The sequence below is a fragment of the Mauremys mutica genome, chromosome 20, assembly GCF_020497125.1.
Source record: "Mauremys mutica isolate MM-2020 ecotype Southern chromosome 20, ASM2049712v1, whole genome shotgun sequence".
NCBI lineage: Eukaryota > Metazoa > Chordata > Testudines > Geoemydidae > Mauremys > Mauremys mutica.
This window is the reverse complement of record NC_059091.1, coordinates 5,552,739-5,566,431: the sequence shown is the minus strand read 5'-3', so window position 1 is coordinate 5,566,431 and position 13,693 is coordinate 5,552,739. Positions and strand designations below refer to the sequence as shown.

The 13,693-nt window shown below is 43.5% G+C and overlaps 1 protein-coding gene across 1 annotated transcript; it reads left to right on the top strand.

The window, feature by feature from the left end:
- Positions 1-2,090: 2,090 nt before the first annotated feature.
- Positions 2,091-13,194, top strand: LOC123353790 (keratin, type II cytoskeletal cochleal-like). Its single transcript, XM_044995202.1, has 9 exons — positions 2,091-2,552; positions 3,384-3,592; positions 5,492-5,552; positions 6,536-6,631; positions 9,145-9,309; positions 10,362-10,487; positions 11,389-11,609; positions 12,789-12,823; positions 12,926-13,194. Exons 1-9 carry the CDS (start codon positions 2,091-2,093, stop codon positions 13,192-13,194), a joined length of 1,644 nt encoding a protein of 547 aa, XP_044851137.1.
- The last annotated feature ends 499 nt before the right edge of the window (positions 13,195-13,693 follow it).

Below are 13,693 nucleotides of genomic sequence, written 5' to 3'. Positions count from 1 at the left end.
ATTTCTAAATTCGCCACTAAAGCAAAATTGTGGGGAAAAAACACCCTGGATCAATCAAAAGGCTTCCACATTTTAATTTTATATCATAATACAGAGTGCAAAAAGTTTTGAATTTCAAAACGAGAAAGTCATTTAAAAACTAAAAAATCAAAACATTTCCCTTTGTAAATGTCAAAATGGGACATTTCAACATTGTCTCCAGAGCCCAGGATCTGGAATATTCTATCACTTTGGAGAGGTTCAGTCTAGTTTCCAAACTTCACCACTGAACAGAGAAAGTCTGAAAACCTCCCACCTTTGGGAAAACATGACTCTGGATCTGACCCCTAAATCCCAGCTCTCTAGCTTGTGTTGAGAGCTAACGTCCATATTACATTTTCCTCTTTAAGGCTCAAATCCGGAGATCTGTACTCTGCGTCAGCCTGTGCTTTGTCGCGGAACGGGTACACCGTGTGGAACAAGGAGGCTTCCAGACCACCCCTCGCACAGCTGCCAGGCACAGCTGCTGTACCTGAGCACAGGGGCTGCTCCCTGCTACCGCCCCCATAAGGAGTGGACAAGGAGAGAAGGGAGGTGGGACCAAATTTCTGTCCCTACTCCTCATTAACCAGTGGAGCATCATGCCACGATGGGCAGGCTCATGCTGACAGGTGACATCCTAGCACACCACCATGATGCCAAGTCTGCTAAGAACGGAGCTCAAGTTTGTGTTGGTTCAGCAGACTTGAACAGGGCTGGTTCAGACAAGCTGATTATCCTGAGCTCTTTCCATGTCTACAGTTATAAACCTGAGAGAGAGAGAGAGAGAGAGAGAAAGAAAGCTAATTTCATGTCTTTAGCTTTACAGCAGATGCCAACTGACTAATACGTGTCTCAGATATTTCTCAGTATCTTGGGTCCAATCCTGAGAGATGCTGAGCTCCCACAATTCCTGTTGGGCTAAATCACAAGAGGTGTTAATCACATGCAGCTCCTGTTCAACCTCAACCAGCAAAGGTGCTGAGAAGGAAGGTGTGGAACAGTTCCAGGAGTCAAAACTGTCACCCTGCCTGCCAATAATTGACACCTTGTGTGGATGTCAGAAGAATCAGGCCAGGGTTGAACCAGCAGCTGCACAAACATAAAAACCTGAGACTTTCATGGCCAAATCCTCAGCTGGTGTGACTCACTGAAGTCAATGGAGCTATGGAGATTTTCACCTGCTGATAATCCGGCCCAGTCGATACCGAAACAAAGACCCAACACAAAAAGATTTGTCCGTTTTACCTGTGAAGACTTGACCAAACTTTCTTGTTCCCTCACGCTCCTAAATTCAGATCCCAGTGCAGACCAGCCATCCCACTCACAAGGACGATTCAAACATTAATTTTACAAAGGTTTGTTTAAAGAAATCCACGAGAAAGCAAATTATGGACCCAATTCTCCCCTCACTCATCCCAGCTTTACCCTGGTGTACTTCGTCTGGGCCTGAATTTGCTCTCTCTTCTACTCATGTAAACGGTGAGCAGCTCCACAGATTCCAAGGGAATAAAATCATTGCAAAGGAGAAGACAATCGGGCCCAGCGGTGGAGTTACATCAGATTTACTCTGGCCTAACTGAGATCAGAAGCGGACCGTATGACCAAATCACCAGATTGTTCCCAGGCCTGTGCGGGCAGCTTAATAAACATGATGCATTTTTTCCCACAAGACAATTACTCCTTTTCTAATTCGTGGTATGCTAAGCCCATCAAAAGATGGTTTTTGCTTCTCTCTAATCCCTACTATAAAAAAGGGAGTTTTGCAAGCAGAGTTTTTATAGAGCTGGGATTCCCTGCAATGAAACTAGACTGTCTCCTATAACTTACGATAGGTGTGTTTAAGTATCGTTCAAGTTGTTGCTCAGCAAAATGTGCAGTGGGGCGCTAACACCCCAAGCTCATAAACCTCATCATTATCCAGCCAAGGCCCGTTCTCCTAAGAGATAAAAAGGTGAAAGCATCGGTTCTGATTTCAGAGGGATCCACGCTGGCTGCTTTTCACTCTGCTGCCCTGCTCAAGCATTTCTTAACTTCGCCATCTGCCTTCATTCCTCCTCTAATCAGCCACAATGTCTTGCCGATCCTATCGCATTAGCTCTGGAGGTGGTGGTGTCGGGAGTTTCAGTTCTTGCTCAGCTGTCATACCAAGAAGCATAAAGCAATACAGCTTCAGTACGGTCTCATCTCGGGGAGGTGGTGGCGTGGGCTATAGAGGACTAGGATACTTTGGTAGCAGAAGTCTCAGTGGCGTAGCCTCCGGCAAACCCAGAATGGCTGTTGGTAGCTGTCGTTCTGCAAGATATGGGTATGGGAATGCTGGTCTTGCATATGGCTATGGAGGTGCTGGCTTTGGCTACAGAGTGGGTGGGATCTGTGGGCCTTGTCCACCCACCATCACACCCGTCCAAGTCAACCCACTCCTGCTCCAACCTCTCAACCTGGAGATCGACCCCAATGTTCAGTCGGTGAAATTTCAGGAGAAGGAGCAGATCAAGTGCCTCAACAACAAATTCGCTTCTTTCATTGACAAGGTGAGATGGGAGATCACACTCTTCACTGGCAGTTCACCATAGGGACGTCAGACACAACTCGCGCAGACATTTCGGAGATGAAGCCTGAGATTTTCTACAGTTTTTAGCTGTCCAAAATGTCTAAGGGATTTGGAGCTCCAAATCTCAGCCTAAAATTACAGTGAGGGTCTGATTCTCATCCACACTACGGCCACTTTACGTCACTCCAGCAGTGCAAAAGGGCCTTAGTGGAGGAAATAAATACACTATCAGAGTGGGGTAAAGTGGTTTTACTGTAACTGAGAATCAGACTGCAAGTTTCTAATGTTATATTCAGAGAGCCCCTTATTTTTCTCCCACACCAGTCTAAGTGTTGATATCAGTGGCGTTACTTCTGATTTACACTGGTGTGAGAGACGGTCTAGGATCTGCGCTGTTTCAACCATAAATAGTATAAACCAGAGGTATGCTTCGCTTTCTCTGTAACGGCTCCATCCATTTCTCATGTTTAACAGTATGTTTCTGACTAACCTCATTATGAAGAGATGAACTCTGAATTTTACATTTCTGTTATCTCCTTTCTTCTGAAAACCCGTATATGACTCATGTCTTTTGTTTCGCATGTTGCTGATGCCGGGGAATCCATTCTGGCAGTAATATGAGAGATTTCATAGATTATAAAGCCAGAAGGGACCACTGTGATCTTCTAGCCTGACCTCTGTGCAATCCAAGCCCTAGGAGTTCCCTGAATTAATTCCTTGTTTGAACTGTTGGCGTCTATTTGTTACCAGTCTAACGCATTGATATGTTTTGAAAGCTTCAAAAGTGAACTTTCTTCCTCTTGGGATTCAGGTCCGATTCCTGGAGCAGCAGAACAAGGTGCTGGAGACCAAATGGAGCTTTTTGCGGGAGCAAAAACACTACCAGAATAACATGGAGCCCATGTTTGAAGCTTATATCGGTAACTTGAAGAGGAAGCTGGAGAACCTGGGATGTGACCGAGCTAATCTGGAGACAGAACTGAACAACATGAAGGACATTTTGGAGGATTACAAGAGAAAGTAAGTGTGAAAAGATGCAGTTTAATAATAGGTTGTTAAACTAAATGTCTCCAAACATGTACATAGCTGCATGCATTGTTGACTCACCACTATTCGAGAGGGTGGAGAAGCTTCTTACTATAGGTAGGCAGTTTCAGCTATATCTTGACTAACTAAATAACTGCCCGGCTTTTCAAAGATGCTGAGTGCTCAAAAATCATAAGAACATAAGAACGGCCATACTGGGTCAGACCAATGGTCCATCTAGCCCAGTATCCTGTCTTCCAACAGTGGCTGGTACCAGATGCTTCAGAGGAAAATAACAGACCAGGGCAATTACTGAGTGATCCATTTGCTGTCATCCAGTCCCAGCTTCTGGCATTCAGAGGTTTAGGGACACTCAGAGCATGGCGTTGTGACCCTGACCATCTTGGTTAATAGCCGTTGATGGACCTGTCCTCTGTCAACTTAGCTAATTCTTTTTTGAACTCTGTTAGACTTTTGGCCTTCACAGCATCCCCTGGAAATGAGTTCCACAAGTTGACTGTGTGAGGAAGTATTTCTTATTGTTGTTTTTTTTTGCCTATTAATTTAACTGGGTGACCATAGGTTCTTGTGTTATGGGAAGGAGCAAATACCTCTTCCTTATTCACTTTCTCCACACCATTCATGATTTTATACACCTCTATCGTATCCCCACTTAGTAAGCTGAAAAGTCCTAGTCTGTTTAGTCCCTCCTCATATGGAAGCTGTTCCATACCCCGAATCATTTTTGTTGCCCTTCTCCATACTTTTTCCAATTTTAATATATCTTTTTTAAGGTGAGATGACCAGAACCGCACACAATATTCAAGGTCTGGGAATACCATAGATTTATATAGTGGCATTTTGATATTCTCTGTTTTATCATCTATCCCTCGTCACTACTGAAAATCTTGGCCTTCGGTGCTACCTCTAGGCACCCAAGTTTGTAAATGTGTTATTTATTCAAGAAGTATATTATAGCTACAGCACAGGGTTGCCAATTTTAGTTGGACGTATTTCTGGAGGTTTCATCACATGACATAATCTTCGATTCCTGGAGACTCCAGGACAATCCTGGAGGGCTGGTAACCCTACTACAGCACCTGGCAAAATGTAATCTTTCTCCATGGGCCTACTGGGATACTGGGATACAAGTAATAAATAATAATATACTAGGACATTATCACTTAGGGAGAGCTACACATTACACCAATTATGGGTTTACACTATTCATTAAACAATCTGCTTGAAGAGAACTTTACAACATTTTAGTTAAGTAGCAATCTTGGCAGATACTTCAAATGTGAATACGTACAACTAGGCTTGGAAGGATTAGATTTTTACCAGTAAACGTCAGTAAACGTGAATTTCACCACACACACACAAACAGATGAAAAAGTATTCCCATGTCGGCAAAGTAAGAGAAATGCTGCTTGAGACCTTGTTAGAGGTTGATTTAATGATATTTACTTTGTACATTTTGACATGCAATGGTGACAATTTGTTTTTAGTGATGCTAAATCTTTTTGGTTTTTGAACCTTAACAGCTACTGTCATTAAATAATTTCTGTCTGATCCCCCATTCTCTGAGTCCCCTATAATTTCCTGCAACTGTGAAATTTTAAATAGATAACAATAAAAAAATGCTTAAAACCTATACTTTTCAACAACTGTGAATATTTAAATCAATATAAATTTTAAAATAAATATCAACATTATCTGTTGAAATGACAAAAAAAAATCAAATTCTGCAAACATACACCATAAGGCACGTACAACATATGGTACATCAACTGACAGAGTGCACAGAGTCATCTGCAGTTGTTCTGGAATTCCAAAATGCATCAAGATATTTTTTTCTTAGCTAAACAAAAAATAATCCTCTTTCCCCCTCAGGTATGAAGAGGAATGCAATCGTCGAACCTGTGCTGAGAACGAGTTTGTAGTACTTAAGAAGGTGAGCAATGCGCAGATAGGCTACAACCTTATCAAACACCTGCTGCCCAGATTTTAATAGAACACTGATGGCATATAGTGATTTTTAACTCATCTGAAGGAAAAGCAACACAAAGTTCATACTTACAAAAAATAGAGCAGGTTGAATTTTTTTGACATTCCAACCATTTTTTCCTGAAAAATGTAAAAAAAAAAATCACTTTATTTTGCCATTTTAACCCCCTGAAATAATAATTTGTGAAATGATGGTTAGAGATGAAAAAATTCAAAAATGCATATGTGACACTGGAGACTAATACTTTTAAAGATACTTAGGCACTTAACTCCCATGGGAGTTGCTCCCATCAAACTCACTTAGATTCTTTTGAAAATCCCGCTAGGCATCTGTCTGTATCTCCAGGTATCTAAATACATTTGTAAATCTAGCCCTTAGCCTCACTGAAAGGCAGTAGGATTTAGATTCCTAAGTGCCTGAGTTACTTTTGAAGATGACGCATGTGCTTCTAAATCACTCAGGTGTTTTGAAAATATTATCCTACGGTCTTTGCCCATTAGAGCTTTTGAGGATGCATGTTTCCTTATCAGAGACAGTTAGGGCCAGATTTTCAAAAGTGCTCAGCACTAGAGCTGTATGAATAACGGAATTCTTGATTCATTGGCAATTCTGAAAACTCCAATGGGAGTTAGATGTCCTTTGAGCCTTTTAAAACCTAGCCTTATCCTGGTTTGGTCATTCTGGCTGTCGATACAACAGACCATTAGGCTGGTCTATAGAGATGACCTAATTGTCTTCCTTTCTCCTGTATTGATTATTTTGCATGTAAAAATATAAAGCTGGAAAGAATGAAATCATATGGAAACATTAAACTGCTTAGAAGTGACAATCCAGGTGATGGAGTTATTAACCCGATTTTGTTCTAGCATTAACAGAAATGTCTTATAATCAGTTAGAAGTTCTCTCACCGTATTTCCGATTTTCTGCAGGATGTGGACTGTGCTTACATGAACAAGGCAGAACTAGAAGTCAAAGTGGAATCCCTCATAGACGAGATCACTTTCCTGAGACGCGTGTATGAAGAGGTAATGACATTTCCTACCCCAGTCAGGCTTTTATGAGGAGAAGAAAACAATGAATGAAAGGGCTTTATGGGAATTAACCCCCACAACTCCTGCTGGCGAAATTCATGGGGAGTTTGGTGCCAGACTCCCTTAGTCTAAGAATCAGAGAGTTTACAGCCACAAGGGACCACCAGGTCATCTAGTCAGACCTCCTGTGCTGCACAGGCCACTCAACTCTACTAGGGTGACCAGATGTCCCAATTTTATAGGGACAGTCCCGATTTTGGGGTCTTTTTCTTATATTGGCTCCTATTACCCCCCACCCCCCACCTCGTCCCGATTTTTCACACTTGCTGTCTGGTCACTTTAAACTCTACCCAGCTTCCCCTGTATTGAGCCCAATAACCTGGATACGGTTAAAGTATTACAGCCCCGAGGAGACTAAACTACTGTCTGTCACAAGCAGGGGACAGGAGGGACCAAGATTCACCAGTGCCTGACACCCCTGCAATGGCAGGGAATTGAAATTTGGAAATCCCTTTGAAAACCCCACCTGAAGGGAACAATAACGCCTGGTGGCAGGTGATCTGGTAGAGGAAGGAAAGGGACGAAGGGTCCGGTTGGTGTAAATGGGCACATTTGAATGTGACCATTTACCTCAGCTGAGGATCTGGCCCTGTCAGTCACCTGAGTCTATATCTAAGGGACTAGTTCCATGGCACGATCCTTGGTAAGACCCACAGGCCCAGATCCTCAAAGGTATTTCGGTGCCTGACTCTCATTGAAATCAGTGGGAATTAGGTGCCTGGCTACCTTTGAAGATCAGGGCCTTGGGGCCTGATTTTCATTTACACTCTGGGCTTTCTTACACTGCTCTGGCAGTGTAAGGGGGCCTGACAGGCATTTACAGTGGGGCGGCATCAGGGCCGGCTTTAGGAACTGCGGGGCCCGATTTGAATACCCGGCGGCGGTCCAGGTCTTCGGCGACACTTTGGAGGCGGGGGGTCCTTCCCTCGCTCTGGGTCTTCCACGGACCCCCTGCCGCCAAAGTGCCACCGAAGACCCGGACCCCTGCCAGGTGAGTAAAAAAAATTAAAAAGTAAAAAGGCGCCTAAGGGGCCCTCTTAGGCATGGGGCTCGATTCTGGGGAATCGGCCTAAAGCCGGCCCTGGGCGGCATTTGCACTCGATTTAAGGCCTCTTTCCACTGCTGAGCCCTTAGGGCCAGTTTCTTCTTTGACTTGCTCTACACCGACACCAGCTTAGCGCCACTGATTTCAGAGGCGTCCTTGCTTGTTTACGCAAGTGAAAGAAGAAGGCATCTACCTCAGGCCTGGTCTACGCTTAATATTTTGGTTGACATAGCTACAGCATTCAGGGAAGTGAAAATCCACACCCCTGCGACCACAGATGCAAAGGTCGATGGAAGAAAACTTCCACCAACCTAGCTCCCATCGCACCGGGCGGAGGAGTTCCTACAGTGACAGACAGACACCTTCTGTTGGGCTTACATTATTGGGACATAGCTTCAGCGCTGTAGCGCCCACAGTATAGCCATGGCCTCAGCCAGCTTTGCTGGAAAAAGAGGTTAGTGGACACATTTCACTGAAAACCAGGTGCATTCAAATTAAAAAATCCCTCTCCTCCATTTTGGATTAAACCTGAAACTGCAAAATATGTAGGAAGTATCTTGTTATCTGTGAACAGAGGAACAAAGCCAGGAAAGTACCTGAGAAGCAAACTATAGTCGAAAGAGCGCCTAAGATATAAGCCCTTGTATCAGAGGTCTGGTACGCGGCGTGAGCTGAAGCAATGGGCAAGCTTTGCTGATATAAAGCAAAGTTAGCAACCGTCAGGCTGTGAGCAAAGGTCCGGCTCTGCCAGCATGCAAGTGCGCAGAATCTGGCAAGAATAGGGCTGATATTGCAGAAACACACAAATTCTAAGTAGTGCTGATCACCGAGCACTCATGCAAACACATCCCGATATCAAGTGGTACCAGACCATCCCAATATCAAGGATGGTACAAAACCATTCCCCAAGGATAACAGGAACACACTGATCCCTCCCAAAAGATAAGGTCAGGATGATGTTTTGATCGAACCAACATGTATAAGGAGATGGGTGATAACTAGCCACCTCAGGGGCCAGTAACTAATTATGTGAGGGAGCAGTCCGTAACTTGTTTGTATCGGAGTATAAAGATGTATCTCAGACAGAGTATTTTTGTCTGGCCCAGGGAGGAACAGAAAATCCTGCCGTTCACTGAGCTGGTCCATTGTTATGAGCACACATGTATTAGTGGTCCGGTAGAGTCCGCGGGATGCTAATACCATGCTTCGTCGACAACAGACCTGGTTGTGTGCCTTTGTCCCTTAACGGATCTTGTTGTCATTGTGTGGTTCGCTCAAGATCTGCTGTGCCAGCTGTCTGCGCAAGGCTGGGGCGGCACAGAGAGGGAACACCACACATGCAGCCAAACATCTATCAACATCTTACCACACAAACAATTGATGAATTTAATGTCTCCTGCAGGAAATTGCTTACCTCCAAGCATCCATTTTGGACACCTCCGTTATTGTGCAAATGGACAACAGCCGAGGCCTGAACATGGATGACATCATCGCTGATGTCAAAGCTCAGTACGAGGACATCGCCAACAGGAGCCGAGCTGAGGCAGAGTCCTGGTACCAGTGCAAGGTGAGTCACCCCAGAGAGAAAGGGATTATGGATGGCTCTGACACTGATCTCATCAAAGAAATAGTTCGAGTCACATGAATGAGAGTGCATACAGACAGGAAACTGGCTTTCCGTAATTCAAGAGATGCATGAAATGACAGACTGGCTATGTCTACACTACCGCCTTAAGTCGACCTATGCTACGCAACTCCAGCTATGTGAATAACATAGCTGGAGTCGATGTACCTTAGGTCGAGTTACTGAGGGGTCTACACTGCAGGAGTTTCTCTCATCAACTTACCTTTCTCTTCTCGTCGGGGGTAGAGTACAGGGGTCGACTGGAGAGCGATCTGCTGTCAATTTGGTGGGTCTTCACTAGACCCGCTAAATCGACTGCCTGTGGATCGATCTCAAAGCATCGATTGAGGCTGTAGTGTAAACCTGCCCAGTTTATATCTGCAGAGGATCTGATTTTATGGAAATATTATAACTTCTCATTCAGATTTAAGGCACTTTTTAAAACTTGGGTTCCTTCTTTTAATAATAAAGTAATAATTAATTGGTAATAAATAACAATAATCATAATAATACCAATTTCTTCTAATGCCTATCATTTTCTTTGATATATCTCAAAGTGTTTTACAAAGGGAGTCAGTAGCATTACCCCATTTGACAGATGGGAAAATAAAGGCACACAGAAGGAAGGGACTTGCCAGAGGTCATCCAGCAAAGCAGTGGCAGAGCCAAAAATTGAAGCCTGTTTTCCTGAGGCCCAGCCCAGTGCCTGCTCCATAGGCCAGTCTTAGCCAGACAAGAATGCTATGAAACATGTTTTCGGAATCTGTGTTGCACCTTCAGCCATTACCCACATAGAGGACAATAGTCTACTACAGCTGACCTCTAAAGCAGCTCCTCTTTCAGCTCAAGTAGTAGAAGTCTGTGTTTTAGTGCTCAAGATATAGCATTCAAACCCTGCCAGAGACCCATGAGTAGCTCATCATAGTTACACTGCAACTTTTGGGTGCTTTGTAATGGGTCTGTTTATTATAATTGCATCTTCTCTCTCACCTAAGTATGAGGAGCTGAAGGTAACCGCTAGCAAACACTGCGACAACCTGCACAGCACAAGGAATGAGATTTCGGAGCTAACCCGGGTGATTCAGAGACTGCACGGAGAACTTGAAAATGTTAAAGCCCAGGTGAGTGTGATGCACTGGCATAATGTGTATAATTATCAATAACAACTCACAAATACTATGTAAAGGTGATAACCAAAACCGGCCCCATTATAACAGCTCATCAGTAAAAAAAAAAAATCTTAATTACAAATTAGGTTGCACCACTTGACAGTTCTGAAGAACTGCTGGTGCCTAGACTAGTGACCAAGCCATGAAAGGATAATAGTTTACTACTGCTACCAGCTAACAGAGTTACTCCTTAACTCAACTGGTAGAGGCCTGTATTGTGAAGCTGACACACTCAGCAAAAGTCTAAAGTTAAGCAAAAAGAGGCCACCTCCAGTTAACCGTTTTGGAAGTATAACCAACTTTAAATGAATGAACGAATAAATAAATAAATGACACTAGCAGAATCAATGGTTGGGTTTTTCAAAGCCCAGTCAAATTAATGGAAGTTGTGCACCTAAACCGTCTAGTCAGCTTTGAAACTCTCAACCAATGGCCCTATCTCCGGTAAGCCGTTTATAAAGCAAAATAATATAACTAGAATAGTGAGTTTGTCACCAGAGGCCCATGTCATGGCAGCTAGCCTGTAAAATCTAAATCTAGGGACTCTTAGGCTGTACTGTAATAACAGTGAACGCTATTAAGAGGAAGTCAGAAGACATTTCTGAGAAGGTATCTCAGCTCCTCATAGTCTACCGGAAGGGCAGACAGATACATGAAGACTTGCCGGAAGAAGTTCACAGTCTAGTTCAAAAGCATAGACATGGATATTGCTTTATTAAAGCATCCCTCAGCCTGATCAGTTTTTCAGCCCGAATCCAAAATTTGAGCCGTCAGTTTGTAACAAATGAGAGGCAATCAAAAAGAGTCTCTTCAAATGAGTCACACAGGATGCATTTATCTCCCGCCTCTGCAGCGATGCAAACTGGAAGGAGCCATAGCAGAAGCTGAGGAACGGGGAGAGATGGCTCTCAAAGATGCCAAGTGTAAACTGGCCGACCTGGAGGCTGCGCTGACGAAAGCCAAGCAGGACCTGGCTTGCCAACTGCGGGAGTACCAGGAGCTGATGAACGTCAAGCTGGCCCTGGATATCGAGATCGCCACCTACAGGAAGCTGCTGGAAGGAGAGGAGAGCAGGTGGGTTCATAGCACAATCCTGCGAATCACTGATCAGGGAAGAATAACAATTCATTTAAAACGCTTGTCAAAACAAAGGGTCCAATACTGCAACCCTTTCTTCAAGTTATAGTCCACGTACTTGCAAGTCATCTCATTGTGAACAGTGGGGAGAATTCAGCTGAAACTTTTTTCCAATGAAAAAACGCAGATTCAAATCCATTGAAGCATTTTATGAATTCACCAAATTATTACACTTAAAAAACCCCAAGAGACCAAAACTAAAAAAGTTTCATTTTGACACCTTTTAAATGAAATGTTTTGATTTTTTTCCCCATCTGAAATGACTTTTCACTTCAAAATTTAGTTCACTCTCATTAAAACAAACTTTAAAAAAATTAAAAGAAAACAAAAGAAACTAAATATTTCATTTCAAGATGAATGAGACATTTTGTTCCACCTAAAAGGATTTTTTTTTTGGTTCTCTGAAAATTTTTGTTTCAGGTAGACCCAAAATATTTTTGTTTCTTCAGTTCAGTCATTGACTCAGGAAATCAGTTATTTGCACAGCTCTGCTTACAACGTTAGATCGCTTTTGAAGTCAGTAGCACTTAGGGTGACCAGATGTCCCAATTTTATAGGCACACTCCTGATATTTGTGGGTTTTTCTTATATAGGCGTCTATTACCCCTGATCCCCTGCCCTGATTTTTCACACTTGCTCTCTGGTCACCTTAATAGCACTTCGGATCCTAATGCACTTATGCACTTTTGATAAATTTACCCAATAGGTCTACTGGCATGAGTAAGTGCTGCCCATGTGCAGGATCGGGGCCTATCAGGAAAAAAATTAACAATGTTTGTGTGTATTGGACAGTCAAATCAAATATTTCCAAACCACAGTCCGACTCTGCTGCAAACATCATCTGATCTCAAGGCCTGCAGCTAATTAATGATACAAATAATGATAATAAGCAGGTAGCTAAAACATAAGAACATAAGAATGGCCATACTGAGTCAGACCAAAGGTCCATCTAGCCAAGTATCCTGTCTGCCGACAGTGGCCAGTGCCACGTGCTGCAGAGGGAATGAACAGAACAGGGAATCATCAAGTGATCCATCCCCCGTCGCCCAATTCCCAGCTTCTGGCAAACCCTGTTTCTTACATTTTAAACCTTTCTTCATTTTCCCCTTCTAATAGGTTGTGTGGAGAAGGTGTTTGCCCCGTCAATATTTGTAAGTACCAGTAGTATTCTCCTTCTTAGAAGTCCTATGTGATTCATCTTTTGCAGCAAAAGTCATAAACTGAGCTACAAGCTCTTGCTTTTTTATTTGCAGCTGTGTGCAGATCCCAAGGGGGGGTTGTGTGTGACGGTGACCCCTGCTTTGGAGGCAGCTATTCGTCCAGCAGCAGAACACTACTCAAAACAGGAGGTGTTCTTAGCAGTGGAGGTATGTGCGACGCTAGGATTGGAAGAAGCATCGTCGCAAATTTGAGAGACGTATGTGCACCGTGCGTTCCTACCGGCGGATACAGCACTAGCAGCGGAAGGAGCTCCAAGGTCAAATGTGTGTCAACTACCAGCTCCTACAGAACAAAATATTAAAAGAGAGCTCTACAAAGTCCTCGCTTCACTGCCTAGTGGCAACAATACCTGCTACCAGCACTAACGTCATTAGGGGATTTTAAAGATAACAGCCCATGCTCCATTGCTTGCTGCATGAAGCATTTTTAATTTCTGGGGGAGCTGCTGTTATGAGGCAGCTGCCTGAGCTTTAGTTTTACAAAGCTGCTGTCCTGAAATTTTCCTTTTCCTCCTGGGTTACTGAGGTCTAGCTTGTCTGTCATTGTAAGACCATTTGATTAGGGTATATAGGATGCTGTATGTACTAAGGGATCGAATCATTTGTGAAGATTTGTGGCTCCAAAGAAGGTCTCAGTTACACTGGGAAATTCACAGAGTCTCGCCGTTCAATGCCTTTCCTCAAATGAGTATGAACCAACTCCGAATATGAGGATCTATCATTTTTCAGCTTGTATAGCGTATTCCGTATTCTTAGCTAACTGCACCAGTTCACTGCTACGATTGTTTGCAAAGAGCAAAC

What these genes read in the sequence shown, in the direction of transcription:
- LOC123353790 (XM_044995202.1), top strand. Translation starts at nt 2,091, where the DNA reads ATGTCTTGCCGATCCTATCGCATTAGCTCTGGAGGTGGTGGTGTCGGG. An exon ending in TCGCTTCTTTCATTGACAAG is followed by an intron (nt 2,553 to 3,383) that starts GTGAGATGGGAG and finishes CTTGGGATTCAG; the next exon opens with GTCCGATTCCTGGAGCAGCA. An exon ending in TGTTTGCCCCGTCAATATTT is followed by an intron (nt 12,824 to 12,925) that starts GTAAGTACCAGT and finishes TTTTATTTGCAG; the next exon opens with CTGTGTGCAGATCCCAAGGG.